The sequence below is a fragment of the Pogona vitticeps genome, chromosome 2 (genome assembly GCF_051106095.1).
Source record: "Pogona vitticeps strain Pit_001003342236 chromosome 2, PviZW2.1, whole genome shotgun sequence".
NCBI lineage: Eukaryota > Metazoa > Chordata > Lepidosauria > Squamata > Agamidae > Pogona > Pogona vitticeps.
In genome coordinates, this window is record NC_135784.1 from 79,047,687 (window position 1) to 79,069,623 (window position 21,937).

The following is a 21,937-nucleotide window of genomic DNA, read 5'->3' on the forward strand; positions in this document are numbered from 1 at the left end:
GATAGTTAGCAACAGTCAAGCTTCTCTTTCTCTCGCTGTACGATGGGCTCTCTGTACATGATAATGATATATTAATTTGCATTAATTATAGCATTAATACATCCTTAGGGCTTCTCAGAAGCAGCAGCTAATTACTTTGTCATCAGAATGTTCTGGGATATGGTCCCTGTGCTAACAAGCCTAGAATCAGGCAGAGCTTTTGTTGAGAGGGATGAATCTGGAAACAGGTGGTGGCCACCGCGGGCTTTTAAAAGGCAACTCTGTGCCATATACAGGTATGTGAGTCAGCCGGTGATTATAGTTTTCACTTCACCTCAGGTAGCATCAACAAAACAAAGTCAAGCCATTTGGAAACAATACCCACCGATCCAGCGTACACAAAGCCTTACTCACATTTAGATTTGAATGTCTCTGTTCCAAATATATCCATAACCTTGTATTACTTTCCCTAATGACTACCTGGTGTATTACTCCAAATACACTCTACATATATTCTGTCTGTTTTTTATGTTACTGAGGTGTTTACATAACTAATGCTGTCACACATGTGACCCTCACCCATCCTATCCCAAGAATATACTCAAGCTACTTCCACTCTCTTGTTTTGACCATGTTCCCCTTCTGCCATGGCTTTGGAATCTGTAGGGCTCAGATTCCCATGTTAAATTTATATAAGCCTAGAGATGAGATAAGTGTTCCAAAGGTTTTTGGAAGGAACTAATCTTTCTCCCCCATCATTACATCGTTGCTTGCTCTTTGAGCTTTCCCATATCCACAGGCTTCACAAACTGCCTAACAATCTTCCAAGCCCTTTATCCAATGGACAAGTACCTACACCCCTGTTTTCCTTATGCAGGGTGCAGCTAGACAGCCAAATTGGAGCAAGCTGGTGGGCTAAATAGGGTCACTTTATGGTTGCATAGAGGTGTGGTACATTTTTTGGTTCTGTTCTTGCATTTAAATCAGGTGTTTTTTGGTCAGGAAGCCACAGTGCATCTCAAGTGAAATTATTTTACCCTTTCTCCCTTTGAAGGGGGGGAGGGGAAGGGGGACAAAAATTCCTCTTCCTTATCCTTTCTTGTCTTCTCCTCCTAACAAGAGGAAACTTTCAATTTTCTTTTATATATATATAAGGCCCCATGCATCACACATGGTGGATTACAAAGCTTTAAAAATACCACACCCCTTGCTCCCTGTCTCTCCCTGTCCACAGAGGTATGGGAGGAAGCTTTCAAATTCCCAGTATCATCAAGCGGCTTAAGCTGTCTGTTTTGATTCAGCCCCCACAATTGCACATGCTGGCACCAAACCCAAATGGAGTGATCCTGCCCTCACTCAAAAAACAAAACAAAACAAAAACAAACCGGTAGCTCTTGAGAGGGACCCAAAAAGGTGAGGTAGGTATGCATCAGGCAGGTTGATTTACAATGACACACATGTTATGTAATTGTTCAGAAAAGGAGTGTTGGTCACACTCTTGTGTTTTTTTTAACCCCATTATCCTTTCTACGGTGCCCCAAATATAAGGTTCATTGTTTCCAACCACCATGCTTTGCTTCCCCACCAACTCTCTTTTTTCACCCACGGTACCTGGATGGAGACATCACTGTAGGAGCCCCCAATGACCCCTGTAATAGCTGTAGGTACATCATCATGAATGGCATAAGATCCATCAGGGCAGATGTGCTCAGAACCATCCACTCTAGTGAGGGAGGCACGGACAAAGTCTAAAGACTGTTCTAAGGCATAGGTGTCCTTGGAACAGGTGTCTAGAATATGTGCCCCAAGCTTGATGCCCGGCAGAATACGTTGGTCCTTGTTGATCTCATCTAGGGCAAACAGCATTGCCTCAAGGCGTTGGATACCACGATGTTCGTTGATCTTGCCACAATCCTCTGCAGGTCCACCTTTCTCATGAACTGGGAACAGGCCTCCAATAACCAAGTCACCTTCCAAGCTGATCTCCTTCTTGGGTGCCACATTGTAGCTGGGATGGTGAATACTGGCATGGCATACCATAGGATAGACCAGCAGAATCCATAGGGTGGCAGAGAAGGCCATTGTAGTACCTTCTCTGAACCACCAGGCCACCCTAATCAAAGCAAAGATCTTAGGTGGCCTATCATTTGCTGACAGCTGCAGAACCAGACGTGAGCAGTCGAAGATGTTACTGGGGGAGAGATCAGACCAACCCAAAAGGTGGATTCAATGCCCTCCTTGAAGACGCTTCAGCCTCCCATGACTACAATGGAAGCAATCATTGGCAGGAGGAACTGTGCTTTTACCAGCCACTTTGGAGCAAGAAAGAACACCTGCAGGGGGAGAGAGACAGAGAGAAAGATTGAGGAGGTGATTAGTTATGATAATACAAAAACTCCAGAGGAGAAATTCTTTTTGTTTTCATTCTCTGGTTTCTGATGAGAAAAGGGACCACAACAAATGCCATCTCTTCTATTGGAGAATTGCTGAATTAGTAGTTCCACAATGTTTACTCAGCCATCTAAAAAATAATGGTATATGCTGAAAATATGTTGTGATCATTGTTTCTAAAGTACATAGGATAGCCTATGGATACACAGAGATCCATAAGCTGTCCTACACAGTTCAGAAAAGTTGGCCCTTTTCGTCATTTAGCAACTTGGCTGTAATATCTTGCTCTTTTTTTTTCCTGCTTGCCACACATTGGCTACTTTTAGAAAAATGCCAGATGTCCTTTTTCTTTTTAATCTTTGTTTACAATTTCTCAAAATCTACAAAGCCAAAGAAGAAAGGGAGATATTTACAACTGTCTTAGTCACAGCGCTCACTCCCCCAGAAAAGAAGGATGTGGGTTTTATTTTATTTTTTTGTTAAAAATGAACTTGCACTACATTTAAAAACCTTCTTCACGATTTCATTCTCCAAGATTTCATCTGTAAATCACCATCTTTTCCCTCCATGTCATTTCCTATCAGTGCCCACTATTTCGTAGAGATGACATTCATGCTAAAATGATAACTCTTGCTCAAAAATGTAACCCTGGGATAGAACATAACAAGCATACCAGAGTTATATAGTTTACGCCGTCATAGAACTCTAAAAAGGAAAAGCACAAAAAAATCCCTCTATTTTCACAACTTTGATCTAACCCTCCAAAACTGGTGCCACTGCATGGAAGGAAGCAAAATCCTCAAAGAATCCCATTGAGCACATCACACAATGAATATGCTCTCTAAAGTCCCTAGCTATGGAAGTTGGGATTGAAAGCATCTGGCTCCTCATCCCTATTCTTCCCTCTCCCCAGTCCAATCACCTGCTCCCACCTAAGCCAGAGACCTAAATCACTGAGCTATCTGGAGTCCTGCTAACCCCAGTGAGAGAAAAGGTTGGATGACAGAGTCATGAAAGTGATGGACAAAGAAGTGATTGCTTCATTTCCTGCTACATCTAGAAGCAAAAAAAAGGTATCCGTTAGGTACAGTTGTGGCCAAAAATATTGGCACCCTTGCAATTCTGTCAGAAAATGCAACCCTTCTCTCAGAAAATTGTTGCGATTGCAAATGTTTTGGTACTCACATGTTCATTTCTTTAGTATGTGTTGGAACAACACGCACACACACACACACACACACACACACACACACACACACACAGAGAGAGAGAGAGAGAGAGAGAGAGAGAGAGAGAGAAGTCAAATCTGAAACAATCCCACACAGAAACCCAAAAATGCACTAGCCAAAATTATCGGCACCCTTAACTTCATATTTGGTAGCAGCCCCTTTGGAAAAAATACAGTAACTGAAATCAATTGCTTCCTGTAACCATGAATGAGTGTCGTACACCTCTCTACTGGAATTTTGGACCACTCTTCTTTTGCAAACTGCTCCAGGGCCTTCAGATTTGAAGGATGCCTTCTCCCAACTGGGTTTGGAGATCTCTCCACAGGTGTTCTATGGGATTTAAATCTGGACTCATTGCTGGCCATTTCAGAACTCTCCAGCGCTTTGTTTGTAACCATTTCTGAGTGTTTCAAGTCATTGTCCTGCTGGAAGACCCATGACCTCTGGTGGAGAGGCAGGTTTTTGACACTGGCCACTACGTTGCACCCCACAATTCTTTGGTAATCATCAGATTTCATGATACTGTTCACACAGTCAAAGCATCCAGTGCAAGAAGCAGCAAAACAACCCCAAAACATCTTTGAACCTCCACCAAGTTTGTCTGCAGGGACTGTGTTATTTTCTTTAAATGCCTCATTTCTTTTTCTGTAAACAGTGCCATGATGTCCTTTACCCAAAAGCTCTGCTTTTGTCTCATCTGTCCACAGTATGTCCTCCCAGAAGGATTGTGGTTTTGTCACATATGTTTTGGCATACTCCAGTCTTGCTTTTTTTATGCCTTTGTGTCAGCAGTGGTGTCCTCCTGGGTCTCCTACCATAGTATTCCTTTTCATTCAGATGGCTAGGGATAGTGTGAGCTGACACTGTTGTACCCTGTGTCTGCAGATCAGCTTGAATTTGTTTGGAAGTTAATCTGGGTTCTGTATCCACCATACGAACAACCCTTCATTGTAATTTTTCAGTCATTTTGCTCTTCTGTCCACACCCAAGAAGATTAACTCCAGTGCCATGGGCTGTAAACCTCATGATGATATTGCACACAGTGGACACAGGATCTCTCTGGAGATGGATTTATAGCCTTGAGATTCTCAGTGTTTTTCCACAATTTTTTTCTCCCAAATCCACAGACAACTCTTTACACTTTATTCTTTTCTCCATGCTCAGTATCAAACACAAGACAAAGGTTGAGTCAATTTCTCTCCATCTTAACTGGTTGCAAGTGTGATTACTATGTTGCCCACACCTCTTACTTGTGACAGGTGTGTCTAAATACAAATTAAAGGAGCATCACATGCTTGAAAAGCAATTATTTCTTACAATTTAGACAGGGTGCCAATAATTTTGGCCAGTGCATTTTTAGGTTTCTGTGTGGGATTGTATCAGATTTGACTTTTCTTCTCTGTTTTTTTGTATTGTTCCAACACAAACCAAAGAAATGAACATGTGAGTACCAAAACAATTTGCAACTGCAACCATTGTCTGAGAGAAGGGTTGCATTTTCTGACAGAATTTCAAGGGTGCCAATATTTTTGGCCATGACTGTATATCTAGTATAATAACAAAGTTACCCTAGTCTTTTATTCCTTGCTTTCTCTCAGAACCTTCCCGCAGTTGAACTCTTTTTTTAAAAAAATCATCATTTTCAAGTCTTCTGAGGAAACAAACACTTTACACCAAGGGTGTGCAACCTGGGGGTCACATGTAGGCCATGGTACTTCCACCACAAGCGTGCAAAACTGACTGGACTCTACTCCACTCTGGCTAGATGACAAGGGAGATAATTTTAAAAAATAACCCTCTTCCTTCCCACAAAAATCCCATTTCCAAGGTTGCTTTTTTTTCTGCCACAAGATCATTAAAACGTCCCCTCACACCCCTACCAGGTGCTGCCATTGCTCAGGGGACACAGGAATATGGTCACAGTCCTCACACTCATTAGGGAGGCCCCATCCATGTCCCCCAGTGGTCCTAATACAAATATTACAAAACCCTGCTTTTCATAGGCAACTGTTTGTGTGCAGACAAGATGCTTGTGTGTCCCAAGCCAATATCACATGTGGTCTTCAGGGTCAAAAGGTTGTAAACCCACATGGCCCTGTTTTCTGGAATAAATACTACTGCATCTGCAGCCAGCTGAATAATATTATCTGGAATATAAGACTGCAGGTTAACAGTCTATATGTTACAGCCAATTTTTGTGACACATAAGACCTTATAAGAACTGATTGTTTTTTTTCTTTTTCTTTTTGTTAAAGGAGGCTATTTTATTTTATGAGTATTCCACAAACAAGGCCATACTGCTCCCTGGAAGGGTCTGCATCTTTCTGAGAGGGAGGCAAAAAAACATTTAAATAAATAAAGGTTGACCCTTATTTGCAGGCAACTCTGAGATGGACCACTTATTACCATCCACTGTTGATGATATTGAACAAGATGGCCAGAAGGTGGGGAAAAAAATACCCAGGGTGGTTTTAGTGTGTTACTCTAGGCTAACACAATTTAGTGTGTTACTCTAAATTGGATCACTCATTTTAAAGAACAGTGGTTTTTTTAAGACTCTAATAAACTGTAACATATTTATTTTGGAATATTGCATATCCAGAGAAAAGAAAACCACAGCAGTGCCTTTTCCCATATCTGTGGAACTTCTGTCCTCCTCTCCATTTTAACTCAAAGACATTCCTGATTTGGAACTTTTAGGACTCCTTGTCACCATGGTGTAGTGTTCGCCCTTGTGCCCTTGGCCTGGCTCTCCAAACACAGAGCACACAAAGGCAAACCACTACTCCTTTTCACCTGCTGCCACCAGTTGATCACTAAATCAATATTAATTATGGAAGGATGAAGATACAGGTCCAAACTTCACTGTCTTTTAAATAAAACTTGTTTATTGATTACAGATGTTATTATTAATCATAGGTAACTTCTATTATCTTCAGTCTCAACCTTCTATTTGTCATTAAAGTTTATTCACTTTTCACTCTAATCACACCTCAGATCTCACAAAATACCACACTCTATCTCCTGCTCCACTCTCTCACTCGGACTCTCACTCTCTTTCTCTCACTGACTCTGACTGACTCTGACTCCACCTCTTTATTACATATCTCTCAGCTCCGCCTCTTAGCAACCTTAGCCTGCAACATGAATATGCATGACTACTTCATAACAGGGGTGAACGCTACATACTTCCCCTTTAAGCAGAAGACCTGTCATACCAGGTCTTCTGCTTAGTCTGGGCAGCCTTTAGGTTCTTTCCTGCTACATAGGCCTTAATCATGCTCACTAATGTGCCACTAAATTTTTCAATTAGTCCATTAGTGTTGTGATAATATGGTGTAGAGTTGATTTGAGTGATCATACAGGCCTTCCATAATCGATTTATCAGTCTGGAGGTGAAGCTAGCTATTAAATAAATAAATAAATAAATAAATAAATAAATAAATAAATAAATAAATAAAACAAATAAATAAATAAACATGCAAACAAACAAACAAACAAACAAATAGCTCCCAAATCACTGCCTATTTCGCTAGCAAATCCCATTTGGCTCATGTAATTGATTACCGTGTCTGTTTCCATGTTACGTAAAGAAATTGCCTCAGGATATCTGGTGACAAAGTCCATAATGGTCAGAATGTACTTATTCCCCCTTCTGGTGGCTTTAGGCAAAGGGCCCACCAGATCGATTCCCAGCCTTTGGAATGGGGTAGAGATGACTGGCAAAGGACATAATTTGGCTTTAGTCCTGTCCTGCTCTGTCCCTCGTCACTGACAGACATCACAAGTTTTGCAATAATAAGTAATCTATTTACCCATACCTGGCCAAAAGAAGTTTTGGGCAACCCTTCTTTTGGTTCGTGTGATCCCCATGTGTGCCCCAAACGAACTACTGTGAGCTTGATTTATGATTTTCTCCCTTGGGACCACTAATTGCTTTTGGGGTTCTCCTTTTCTTCTGTATGGGGTGGCTAAAGTTTCCCTATACAAAAGGTCTTTATCCATGCAAAATCTCTCAGGGCATTCAGAAGACAATACAGCGGGCATTCTGGCTGCTTCAAAGCAAACCTACAAGCTAATGTCCTCCCTCTGCTCCTGGGCAAAATAATGTTTATTAGGATTCTTCAGAAGCATGAAATCAGCTTCAGCAAAACTATTAATCTGGGGACTCTCTCTTTCTCCAGGCCTTCCCCTGCTGCTGTATCCAGTTCTGCTACAGTGGGTGATGTTTGGCCTCCCTTTGAGCATGTAAGTACAAAAGCACTCTTGACATGCTCTATTAAGTCCCAACCAATTAGAAAAGCAGCTGGTATTTCATCTGAAACTGCCACCTGCCACTTTCCAAACCAATTCCCATAGTTTTTCTGAACCTCAGCCACTTTCGGCACTATAGATTCTTTCCCAATTCCTTTTAAGGCCATAGTTCTTCCTGGAATTACGTCATCCTGGGCTATCAAATCAGAATGTACTAAAGAAATTTGAGATACTGTGTCACTTATAGCAATGTATTTCTTTCCTCCCACTAATATCTCTTCACAGCGTTTTTGAGAAGAGTATTGCCATTTTGGATATAATAACAATGTACTATAGGGGCTTCAGGAATATCCTCTTCAAGTTCAGTGGAACCTGTGATTGCCATGGAAACAGGACTGTAATTACTGCTTCCCTCAGAGGATTCAACTTGTTTCAAACAGTACACTTTTTTGGTTTGATTATCATTCTTCCCAGTATTAAGTTTATTTCTTGTACATTGGAACTGTAAATGTCCAGACTGGTAGCAATTGTAACACCTATAATTCCTTCTCTCATTCTGAGGAGATTTGGTAAACTTTTTCTCAGAGTTCATTTGGTTCTGAGGACTAGGCTGTACTAATTTAGCTGAGGCACCACCCTGGCCTTCATTCCCTGTTGTTTTACTGTGGTATTGTTTGTTAAAAGACTGGTTGAAGGATTTTTTATGGTTGTCCCAGGTTGGATTGTTAATTTTTACCTCAGAGAATCTGGGGTCTTTGTACTCTCTAATATGATCTGCCTGTTCACCAGCTTCTATTAGAGCTTTAGGATTTTTGTCCCTAACTAGATAGCGCAATTCCCCAGGTAAAATAGAGTAAAATTGTTCTAAGCCTATCACAATTTTCATCTCTTCTAGAGAAGTAACTTTTTCATGTGTCATCCATTTGTCCAGATACTGGTGTAACTTAGACACCAACTGAGCACATGATTCTTCAGGTCCTTTAGTAAGGGTACGAAATTTTCGCCTGAGATGTTCTCCATTTATGCAATATCTGGAAAATACCATTTTTCTATAGGCTTCAAAATTTCTAGCCTGTTCTAGGGGAATCTGAGAATAAATCTCAAGCAATTCTCCACTGATTTGTGACCTCAAAACAATCATCCTTTCACTATCTCGGATATTAAAGTCCCAGCACGTGCTCTCAAAAGTGATAAGAAAAGATTCAGGACAGTCCCCTTTCTTATATTGGGGAAATTTTTTAAGATCAATTTTAGCCAGAATTCCTTCACTGGCATTCACCCTCGTGCCCCTTGCCTGACTCTACAAACACAGAGCACACGAGGGCAAACTATACTCCTTCTCACCTGCTGCCACCAGTTGATCACTAAATCAGTATTAATTATGGAAGGATGAAGATACAGGTCCAAATTTCACTGTCTTTTAAATAAAACTTGTTTATTGATTATAGATGTTATTATTAATCACAGGTAACTTCTTTTTTTTAATAATTTCAAAACTATTGGGTAATGGAGAAGGAATACAAAAGGCAAAGGGCAGTGGGGGGATGGAAAAAGGGTTTTGAGAATAAGAAAACATCAAATGCATAATCATTCAATCTTTCATATCAAGTATATAAACATCTAATCTATTCATGTTCCAATGAAGGTTCATCTTTCTTCTTTTTCTTCTTCTTCTTTTGACTATTTTGTCTATGTATTAACCTCTTTAGCTTTCAACTTATACGTGTAATACAGCTTAAATCTATGTTATTCCCACAGCATCAGAACACCAAGGCCAATTGTGAAATATATCCCCTCTTTCACCCTCCTTTTTTCTTGAGAATACACTCAACAGACCCAAAATAATATAAACTCTGCTCTCCCCTCCCCTTTCCTCCCTGTGCTTGTTTTGTTTCTGCGACTCTTTTTTCTCCCATATTTTAAAAGGGGGAACAATATCATTCAAAGTTTGCTTTCCAACCTCAATTTTCTTATCTGCTATCGCTACATCGCTTACTGGGTGGCCCTCCATCCCTTGTATATTATCTGATATCTTCATCAATACAGCCGGTTCTGAGATCTCTTTTTGGTGTAATTTAACCTCCGCTACCTTCCCTCCCCTAGAGCCTCCAATCACGTCTTCCATCTGATCAATATAATAATTTACCTGCATGAATTTTTGCAACAGTGACATCTGAAAAGAGGTTTTCCAGTCTAGCCACCGATCTGTAATTTTCTCAGGGGAGGTTCCATTTTCTGTTTCCACTATTTTCACTTAAAATTCCCTCTCCCCTTTACCCCAATACACATCCAATATTTCTAATATTTCACCTTGCAACTATACCATATTAGCAATAAGATAGCAGGTACATTCAAGTAAGAGATGGAATCTAAAACATGAATCTCTCAAGTGTCTTTGTAGTCCAGTCCTTTTCCACGTCACTGATAACTTTCAGACCGGTTGCTTCTTCTTCTCCCTTCTTTTCTCTTCTCCAAGTTTGTTTTAACCTTCACCCGGCAAGACTCTTTTATTAGAATGTCATTTGTCAAGATCCCAGTTCAGTTCAAACCACATAGCCCCCAGTTCACAGCTCACAGTCCGTTCTTCTCCCTTTTACTTCCAGAGACTTCCTTCTCCTCCCCCAAAAAGGGAGGTCCAGCAATCAGGATCCCGGCAAATATATTATCCACGGAAAGCAGAGTCCCACACAGTCTAAAAATATATATCCAAAGAGGAAAAAGGTCCAAAGTGAACAGCTTGCAACAGAATTTATTTTTTCAAAGCCTGTCAGCTGATTCTTCAAGAGTTATTTTTCCTCCTTTAATGGAGACACGAGCTATTTCTGCCTGGCTGTTCCTTTAGAAATGACTCGACCTTCAGCTTGAGTAAAAGCTGGTATGCTAGAAATGCCGCTCCTTATCTCATTTGGTCATAAATTTGCACACAATCACTTGTTCTTTATTTAATGAAGTTTTTCATAGAACAAGGGCTTCCACTTACTTTGATGTATACTTTCGCCGTGCTTCTGTTTTCTTATTCTCGGCGAACAGAGCTGTCTTTGGCTAGTTGCCAAAAATGGCGCCCGTCTTCGTCTGTGCTGATGTGAATTTCCAGAAGAAAGAAAAATCGAGTTGCTGCCCAATCTTCTAACTTCTGTGGCTCACCAACTGCTGCAGAAGGGTCTCTCCTGACTCTTCCTTGGCTCCCCCGTTTCTGGGAGGGTCCCAGACCGAAGTGGTTCTAGCTTTTCCCAGGAGCTATTCCCAAGAGCTGCTAGCTTCACCAAGACGAAGCTCCTCCTCCTAATCACAGGTAACTTCTATTATCTTCAATCTCAAACTTCTGTTTGTCATTACAGTTCTTATTCACTTTTCACTCTAATCACAACTCGGATCTCCCAAAATACACTCTATCTCCTTCTCCACTCTCTCACTCAGATTCTCACTCTCCTTCTCTCACTGACTCTGACTGATTCTGACTCCACCTCTTTATTACATATCTCTCGGCTCCGCCTCTTAGCAACCTTAGCCTGCAACATGAATATGCATGACTACTTCATAATAGGGGTGAACGCTACATATTTCCCCCTTTAATATGTTTGTTTGGGAGGGGAAACACATTTTTCCTCCTAAACAAGCAGGCACAATTGCATTAAACTTTACTTACCATATAACACAATTCTATAGGCAATATCAAATTTAATATAACAAGTACTATACCTTATACACTAAACATTTCACTACTATTCAGTAATATACTTTACCTTATCAGTGACACTCTTTTTTTACATTTAACATTACCAACCTTACAGAAATATCGCAATCAGGAAACTTTTACAATAATAGTTAACCTGTAAACCATAGTCCATTTCAGTTTATTATAAAAGTCCTTGCATCAAACTTCACTGTCTTTTAAATAAAAACTTGTTTATTGATTACAGATGTTATTAATCATAGGTAACTTCTATTATCTTCAACATCAACCTTCTGTTTGTCATTACAGTTCTTATTCACTTTTCACTCTAATCACACCTCAGATCCCCCAAAATACCACACTCTATCTCCTTCTCCACTCTCTCACTCTGACTCTCACTGACTCTGACTCCGCCTCTCTATTACATATCTCTAGATTCCACCTCTTAGCAACCTTAGCCTGCAACATGAATATGCATAACTACTTCATAATAAGGGTGAATGCTACACATGGTAACTAGGAGACAGATAGACAGACCAAGAGAAGAAGCACAGGAACACACTGGTGCCTTTAGAGCCAGCCTGTACCATTAAGTAATTATATTAAATGTAGAATCCGTTCAGGAAAAAAGGTCTGCCTCCTGTCTTTTGGTTTATATTGCCTTTTCTGCTTTTCCCCCTGTGAGTTGGTTAAAGGTGCCAAGATGATTGAATCTTTTCTTCCTCAAGAGAGGCAGTTTGAGCTTTGAACCCTAACCCATTTGGGAACATATGGCTCTCGTTCTCCCTCTGCCAATGTACCTGCCTTGCTGTTTGGCCTGATTTGGCCAAAGGGCAAGTTTTGTTTTCTTAAAAACCTGTTAAATTCATACCACATCCTACTCTTTGAATCATCATCAATCCCCTCCATTTCCCCTTCTGTTTTCCACCTTATTGTTCATCTTTACCAAGCAAGCAAAGTGGGACATCAAATCAGGTAATCAGCATCAGACAACCAATTCCTGGAAAGCAGATGTGGCCATAAGGTATGTCAGGTTATATGGATTGATATAATTGTAGCTTTCAATGGATTAGCAAGGCTTTCTGACTCTCAATTGTCTAATAACAAGAGCTCCAAAAGAACACTGGCGATGGTGACGAAAGGAAGTGTGACCTTGGTCAGGCAATGGTGACATATTTCTGACCTGAGCAGGGTCAGACTAAACATCAAGAGACGTACCTTTCTCCTTCTGTTTTCCTGACAACTCCAAGCTTTCTTTGGAGATGGCAAATTAAGCTTTTCATGTTAAGTCTGTGTTTACCTTCCAATGACCAATCATAAAACAAAGCACACTAAATGCAAGATGCAGAGGTGAGGAAAACCACATAGGGGTACATCTACAAGAAAAAGTGCTAAACACATTATCCTGTTTGACCTACCATGCTCCTAAATTCTTAGCCGATTTCTACCTGTCTGATCTGTTTTGCACCTGGCTGCACTTGGTAGACCTTAAGGTTCTGATCCAACACAAAGTGGACTGTGCAAGCCTGAAGTTTGCTTATCTCTGATTTGTAGTGACAAACTCTGAACACAAAGAGCAAGGGAACAAAGTGGAGCTGTAAAAGTACTCTAGGAGGTAACTTCAGCCTTTTTCCTACAAGTCCCGATGCAAAAAATCAAACAAACTCTGATTCTGCCACATCAAATAATTATTTTTAAAATGGCTTCTCCTACATGAGACTTTTTCCTCACAATTCCACTGCCTTTCCTGGGAGGTCTACTCATTAAACTCAATTTTTGTCTATTGTCTTTTTTTGTAACAAGAGAAAACCCATCAATGAAAAGAAAAGAAGGAATAGCTGTGCAATGCTTTCCAAGTGGCAGATAAATTAAATGGGAACACTCTGGTTGGAAGCACCCAAGGTCCCTTAGTTTGTTTATTTTTCCAGCCTTTGAGGTTGTGCTCCAATTGATGTGAGAAGTAAGAGAGAACCAGAAATTAACCACAGGACTGTAAGGAGACTTTGCCCTCAGTGTTTCTGATCATTTCTTCCTTTATCAGGTGTGCACATACCTGGTTATTATGAAGGATAAAAGTAACTACATCAGGTGCTTTTTTTGAAACAATGGATGGAGGAATGCTTTGCTTACATTATGTCAAAATATGCTGCTGCTGCTGTAATGATAATATGTGTCATCAAGTCAATTCCAACTTAAGGGGACCCTTTCCAGGCTTTCCGAGGTATACAGCACTCAGAAATGCTGCCCACAGAAGAAAACAACCAATGAGCTTGTGGTGATAGAGCAGTGCCCCCAGCACGCACACACCATGAGCGATATGCACATTGCTATCTGGCTGCTCCGGACGCATCAACTGCATGTGCAGAGCCCACAAGACCCTCACTACTGCCTCCAGTCCCCACACACCTCTTCAGGTAGGAATAGGAGTCCTCTTATGTTCTCTTAAAAGAAAAGAAGGCTGACCGCCGAAGAATTGATGCTTTTGAATTGTGGTGCTGGAGGAGACTCTTGAGAGTCCCCTGGACTGAAAGGAGAACAAACCTATCCATTCTGAAGGAAATCAACCCTGAGTGCTCATTGGAAGGACAGATCCTGAAGCTGAGGCTCCAATACTTTGGCCATCTCATGAGAAGAGAAGACTCCCTGGAAAAGATCTTGATGTTAGGATAGTGTGATGGCAAGAGGAGAAGGGGACGACAGAGGGTGAGAAGGCTGGGCAGTGTCATTGAAGCTATCAACATGAATTTGACCAAACTCTGGGAAGCAGTGGAAGACAGGAGGGCCTGGCGTGCTCTGGTCCATGGGGTCATGAAGAGTTGGACAAGATTAAATGACTAAACAACAACAATGTTCTTTATGACCACACTATGTATGAGCACAACACTAGAAAGGAGACAAAGTAGTAGGCACACACTGGGCAGGGGGATTGAAAAACGAAAGAGTTGTGGCACTTTAAAGACTGAGACTAATTTATTTCAGTGCATGTTTGATATGAATTCCAGTCCACTTCCTCAGATACACAGAAGCATAATAGTTGGGGCACAGCTTTATATACACAGAAGACATGGCACTGTGGCAGAGGCCAAATGAGATGGAAAAAGAGAGTCACAGTTGCATAGGTAATGGGCCTTGGAAATCACAGTGGCATTGTTGAGACGAGTAATGAGAAATTAACATGCTGGTCACACATTATGGCAACTCTTTTCAGGGTTTTCCAAGTAGAGAATATTAAGAAGCAGTTCACCCCCCCCTCCTTCTTCTGGGGGTGCTCGGAACTATGCAACTTTTCTGTGGCCACACAGGCTGGCTACACTCTCAAGAGGCGCCGTGGGGAGTCCAATGCCCAACCTCTGGCTCCAAAGCCAGATACCTAAACTGCCATATGCAAGACTGCAGATGAATCTGGGATGTGTGTTTTTGTTTGTTTGTGCACACACATGCATTCACATGCACATGTACACACACAAACATATGTTAAGAATCCCGTGTCCTTATTTAAATCATTGTAATATACTGTACACTAGATCTGTGAATGTAGCCCACTTCAGCTGTTGCTATCCTTGCTGCTCACTCATTCTCTCTCTCTCTCACACACACACTTTCTCAAATCCTTCTCTTTCTTTATAACAGTTACTCTGATGACAAAGGTTTAGTAAAAGGTTACTGATGCAGCACAAAAGGAATGACATTCTCTAAAGGTCACAAAATGTAGTTATATGTTTGTCACAGGGGAAAAGGAATTAATTTTAAGTAATCAATGCAAGTAGTTACTTGGCAGCTGTGGTTTACACACTGGGAGTACTGTAGATTGGGAGACTTACTCCATCTCTTTCTCTCCCATCATGGGAATGTGATCAGAACAGTCATTGATGGAGGGATAGAGTTGGCTATTTTATTTAAAATGGCCACCACCACCACAAATCTACCCAGGCTGGAAAGACTGGTGTAAAGTTGCATCATCCATGGATACATATTTGGGGACTGAAGAAGTAGGAGACAGCTGCTTAACTGTGCTCTCCCTTTACCGCCCATGTTAGGGCCACCCCGCTACCCCATTTTAGACTGAAATATGTTGAGCAGAATATATAAGGAGTTCAACTAGCATATTATTTACAGTGGTGGTATATCTTGAATTCTACTGGTGTAATGAGACTCTGTTGACAAAAGGAGCTCAAGCATTTTGATGTCCAAGGCAGAAAAGTAAACACACACACACACACCATGTCAAGGTGCAATAGTTGTTAAGCTTATTTTGTCCTACGAGATGGAAAATATCTAACTAACAATTTGTCGCCTTTTTTTGTAACACCCAAGATCTGCTCTCTGGTGCACTTGCCTCACCTTGAGTAAGAGCTGAACTGGCCCAAGTCTCCTCCTATATCCTTGAGCAGCTCAGGCTTGTCCAGATTGCTAAAGCAGAACTTTGATGTCTGCCAAGCATTCTGCCTTGACTATCAAGTTTCAGTCTGGGTGGAGGACAAAGGCATTTCGCAGGTGTCTGCCAGACCCCGGCATCTGTCACCCCCAGGTGACTGCCTCACTCTGCCCTGCCAATTTGGAATAATGCTGCATAATTAGAATCCCAGTACTCTTTCATTTGTTGTGATGTGCCAGTCAAGTCACTTCCAACTTATGCTAGCCCTATAAATGAGTGACCTCCAGAATTGTCCTGTCCTCAACAGCCCTGCTCAGCTCTTGTAAACTCAAGGTTGTGGTTTCCTTTAAGGAGTCAGACCATCTCATGTTTGGCCTTCCTCTTTTCCTGCTGGCTTCCACCTTTCTCAGCATCATTGTCTTTTCCAGAGAATCCTCATGACATGCTCAAAGTAGGACAGCCTCAGCCTTAATATTTTTTGCCTCCAGAATTTGATCTAAGACCCACTTGTTCATCTTTCTGGCAGCCCAAGGTACCCATAAAGCTCTCTTCCAGCACCACATTTCAAATGAATAAATTTTGGTGGTGAATTAAGTGTAGGCGTGTACAAGATCACGTCTCTTAATCTCTTTATACCACAATTAGCCTACAAAATTATTACTATTTTTTCTTGCAGTCCCCATGTGTTTATCATAATTGTATTTGATTAAAGATTAATAGCATAAGCTCACAGGGGATGACAAATTATTCCTGGCATCTGTGTAGAGGAACTGAACAATCAAGTTCACCCCCATAAGTCACACTGCATACCAAGAAGGATTTCAAATATTTCCCTCTTGTTACTAAGAGGGATCAGTTTCAACCTTCGGGTGCACTCCCTGAGTTGTAAACATTTCTGTATGTTTTCATTCTTGCTTTCATCATTTTGTCAACCAAACATGCAGATGTTCAAAAGCAGATTCAACGGCAATTAGTTTTAATGGTGCTTTTTCAACCCCCCTTCTCAACAATCACTTTTATGTTCAAAATTTACAGAGAAGAGCAGACAGGATGCTTCTTCAAGCAATAAGCATTGTTTAATGAAATGATTCTTAAAGCATGATATAGTTTGTCCTAACTCAGCTATGTAAAAATATTTACTGGTTTAAATTAGTTGGTGGCAGATCCTTGATGTTCATGGATTGGTAGTGGTAACGATGAGAGGACTAGGAACACCAAAAGGAGAGCACGGGAAAGCTGGTGTGGTTTTGCTTTTCTTTATTTTGTTTGTTTTGTTTTGTTTTTAGTCTGAAGCATTCTTTTCTGAAATACAACTCCCCAGAATTCACCATATAGCATGATCAGCCAGATGGGGGATTCTGGAAATCTCGGAAGGTAACTTAAAGGCCAGCATCTTGTTGTTTAGTGTAAGAAAAATAATATATTTCACTCAATTCCAACTGGAAAACAGAAAGTCCCTGCTGCTGTTCTCGGTGGCGTGCATGTAGGCTCCAAGCCAGCATGCTCACACACGCCCCAAAAGTGTGCCGGGGACCGTTTATTTGACAGTTAGGAACAGACTGAACATTATAAATTTTCTTATGCTACGCAACAGGATTTCAGCCAAACTGGGTCAAACCTTTGTTCCATGTATCTCAAGATCATCAACAGGGATTGGCAGCAGCTCTCCATGGTTTCAGGCAGAAATCTTCCAAAGCCAAAGTGGAACGAACTACTGTACTGCAAATTAAACCTGCAATCGTCTGTATGCAAAGTATATGCCATACCACTGAGAGATGGCCTCTTGCTGGCGATTCTGGGACTTGTAGTCGAAAAAGAAAACCTGTTCTTATTTCTGGACATTAGCAATAGTCCAAATACAATGGGGGAGGGACTTTAGTTGCATAGAGACTACAGTAAACTGTCTCATATCTGTTCAGACGTAACTAGTACAGGAAGATTTGCGAGTGTAAACTGCCCAGAGCGGCCTTGTAGCCAGATGAACAGTATAAAAACCGAGCAAATAAATAAATTCAGGCAAACAGGAATCTGGAAATATAAAGCCACATTAGGTTATCTAATCTGCACAGAAAACCTGCCTCCTTAACCAAGGCACATGGAGTACAGATATTCCTCAATGGTTGAAATACAGTTTGCATATGTCTACTAACAATAACTGGAATAAGAAAGTGCAGGCAAGTCAATTCTGATGACAACTCTTTTCAGGATTTTCAGGCAAGTCCGTTCTGAATGATGGCAACCCCTTTCAGAGTTTCCAGACTCTTCTTCTGGGGTTGTACTGGGACTTTTGTTGCTTGCCCAGGGCTACATAGGCTGCCTGTACTCCCAGGAAGTGGAGCATTACATTCCAAACCTCTGGAGCCAGATGCTGAACTCACTGAGTTATCCAGCCAACAATATACATTTGGAGCCCCCCTCCCCCAATTTGTTACTTCATACAGTATATTCTAGCTAAGGCTGGTCAGTCTTTAGGAGTTCCTAGGGTGACACTAATTAATTTCATTTCTTCTCCCTGGACACAGGGTAATACTACCAAGCAAGGCCAAAATTAGCTGTATGTCCATGTACCAAATGTAATGAGCATGCTTTAAGAAAAAAGCAAAAATAAAATGTTTGCCTCAGGCTTAGGCTTAAAAGCACCAAAGCACCTGTTTAAGTGCAGCACTCCAGGTGTACATTGGGAGCTTTAAATAAGTGCTGCCAGCAGCTTCTAGAAGCACCAGCTGATAACCTGCAATTAAAAATGGCAATTTATATGTTACAAGGATTGCAGAACAATTCTCAGCATGAGAATTTTTTAGTGCTTCAACAATTGCAGTTTCCAGCTACTAGAAAGTGAAATGGCACCATGTAAAAATAACACTGTCCAATCTTCCATGTAAAGAGCCATCTACTTCTGCCTCCACTGGCCAGATTTGTGTATTTATCTCTCTGAAGCAAGAGTCCTTAAACTGAGGTGGTGGGGTTTTTTGGGGGGGGGGGGAAGGGGAAGGGGAAGCCTTTTTCTGTTTAAGACACAGCAGCAAATGGGCCTGCCCACACTGTCGAAACAAGACCCAGAGCTATCCAAATTATTTTAGTACACAAAGCAGAAAACCCTGTTACCTCTTCTCCCCACCCCTAGCAATAAAATTCCAACAGCAAAGTAAATAATGAACAGTGCACTGCCTTTGTGGAGGCCATCTTGCTGGGGCTCGTGGTTAGGCCTGCCCAACGCTCATCGCTGGAGCTGATTTTATGACACCTCCCCTAGATCTGCTGTCTGAAGAGCATCAGATCAATGTACTGTGGATTGCAAGGCCAAATTCCTTATCTAGCAGATATTCAGGGGCCAGGTTCACCCAGAATTCCCCCCCTCATGCAAACAACCCAGTGAAAAAGCGTGAATTTCATCTTAATTTAACATCGGACCAAGAATTCAAACTCAGTTCAAAGTACATTTTGGGACTGTAGGTCCTAGAACACTCAGCATCACAGATGGTTGTCTTTCTGGCTCAGATATGCTGGGTACCAAAGCAGTAACTTCCCCCATCTCTGCTTAGGCAACTGGCAGGAGCAATTGCAACGAGCAAAACTGGCCCTACTTTCAGGTTTTCGTAGGTTGCTCCGCAGTCTTTCTTGACTGGCTCTATAGCCTTCCTCCTGCCAAAGGGTAAGACAAACTGATGCCAAACTGCATTCACTCCATTGCTATAAACTGTGCTGCCTTCCTCTTAATATGGGTTTAATTATAAAATTAAACCATTACAGTGGGGTCTCTACTTAAGAACTTAATCTGTATTGGAAGGTGGTTCTCAAGTTGAAAAGTTCTTATGTTGAATCTGCATTTCCCATAGGAATGCATTGAAAACCATTTAATCCGTATCTGCTCTTTTCCGTCCATAGAAACTACAGTATGATATAATTTTCTTCTACTGATGCCATTCGTGGCAAAAAGACAAAACGATTCTGTCTCACAGGCAGTGAGAAGCGCACCAACCTGTACCTACCTCTTCAGGCAGCAGGATGAGAATAAGAGTGATACAGCCATCACCCTCACATGGGGGTGACCCATAAAGACACAGGTATCTGAACACACAACACCTCATCTTGCACATCAATCAGGGAATGGACAATTGTGACCTTCCAGATGCAACTTTCTGTATGGGGGATGGGGAAAGTTCATGGAAATTGTAGTCCAGCTACATCTGGAGGGCCACCTTTGACCATTCCTGGTAGGCATCAAGCACATAAGTTGTGTCTTCATCTATGCAGCCAGACTTACATGTTACAAAGCTAAGAATTCTTTCCCAAATGGACTGATGTGCATGGATTCTGTATGCTTCCAAGGGAGATTTTCCTTTTGAAATCACTATCGCTGGGCACCTTTAAGAACCTATTAAAGACTTGGATGTTTCGGCAGGCCTTCTCTCCAGATTACTTTTGATTTTCTTCTCTCCTTTATTGTTTCCCTATTTTTAATTGTTGTTGTAATTATGCTGTTTTATGTTATTGTATTTTATCTCTGTTGTTGGCCGCCTAGAGTAGTCCACCACGACTAGATAGGCGGGATATAAATTAAATAAATAATAATAATAATAATATTGCCTTTTCGAAGAGATCATTGTCATCCGTTTGCAGCCCTCTCGCATCTTCCCTCAACTTCTTCCATGTTTCCCCCTTTTCACAGAGTAGTTGTGCAATGCATTTTTTGTTGTTAGTGCTAATGCTGTATAGGCTGAAATCCTTTTGCACAGTTGTACAAACTGCATAACTTTAGTTAAGAAATTTCCATAGGCATTATTTGTTGCATGTTGAGTTGCAACTCAGTATGCAACAGATAGTTTCTACACAGATTTCTTGACTTAAGGCAATTTGCTTTCAAAGGTTATGCCATTTGCCTAACTGTGCAACAGGATTTCAGTCGCTATCTGGAAGCACCTGTGAAACGTGAGGTGAGAGGGTGGAAGCTCTCGCTGGAGTGTCATCCTCCCTCAGAAAGGAACAAGAGGCACAGACAGACCCGCCTACACCACCCATTGAGACTAAACACTGGGGAGTTGATACCCCTGAATTAGAGCAGGAACTGTCAAAGATGACAGTAGCCATTCAGACTAGGAGTGAGTTGGTGGATAGAGAAGAAAGAGGGAGGTCCGTTGTAGAGGCAGGAATGGGAGATATAAAAGGGGAGGTCGACATAATATCCGGGGGGGGGGTGTTGGGAAATGATATGGGTTGAGAACCCGTGGACTGGAAAATGGGAGAAGGTGCAGGTCCCTAGGGAAGAAGCTGATTACAGATGGAGAAAAGGGCTGCCACAGCATCCTTCCTACTGGGGTGAGTCGGAAGCCAGGGAGTGGCGCAGGCGGCTCAAGGAGGAAAAGGAGGAAGTAGAAAGAGAGGGAAAAGAATGTCGGTTATGGTGTCTGGAGGAAGAAAAGAGGAGGGGATACCTGATGGACCATGGCCCCCTCTTCAAGGAGAGGAAGACCCCTACGAGTCGGAGGGGCGAGATGAGGAGACCACCCCATTATTAAACCCCGAGACAGAGGCTGCTGAGATGGAAAGCAGTAACCCATTTTTGAAGGGGCCTTGGAAGGACTCAAACTATAATCTCTTTAAGAAAGACATTTGGATGCCCTCATTAGACCTGTTGGCGACGAGAGAAAACGCAGGAGTTGAATTCGAGCATACGGACTTCCTGTTGCATCTTCCAATAAAGCATAGTTATGATTTTCCAACATGAGTCTTTCCAGTATCTCTGCTGAAACCAGAGGAGGTAAAATTTGAACCCTCACACCACCCTTGTTGTTTTTATGTACTGTTAAGTTGGAACCAACTTATAGACCCTAACAGGGTTCTCAAGATAAGTGAGATATTTAGGGAGTGGTTTCACCAGTTCTACTCCCCCAAGTCAGTTTCCATGGCTGAGTGGGGATTCAAACCATGTTCTCCAGAGTCCTAGTCCATCATTCTATCCACTATGCCACACTGGGAACTCTGGAAGCACCCTTAGTAGGCAAGAATCCACTTTGATACAAAACTGTACAGAGATGA

At 41.6% G+C, this 21,937-nt stretch overlaps 1 protein-coding gene across 1 annotated transcript in view; it reads right to left on the minus strand.

Annotated features, from left to right (window-relative positions):
• Positions 1-21,937, minus strand: part of GRM2 (glutamate metabotropic receptor 2) — a 158,171-nt gene that overhangs the window by 57,441 nt on the left and 78,793 nt on the right. Inside the window, exon 2 of the mRNA XM_020803853.3 lies at positions 1,591-2,312. Within this exon, the coding sequence (XP_020659512.1) occupies positions 1,591-2,061 (471 nt within the window). The 5' untranslated portion in view covers positions 2,062-2,312. The remainder of the gene's footprint in view (positions 1-1,590; positions 2,313-21,937) is intronic.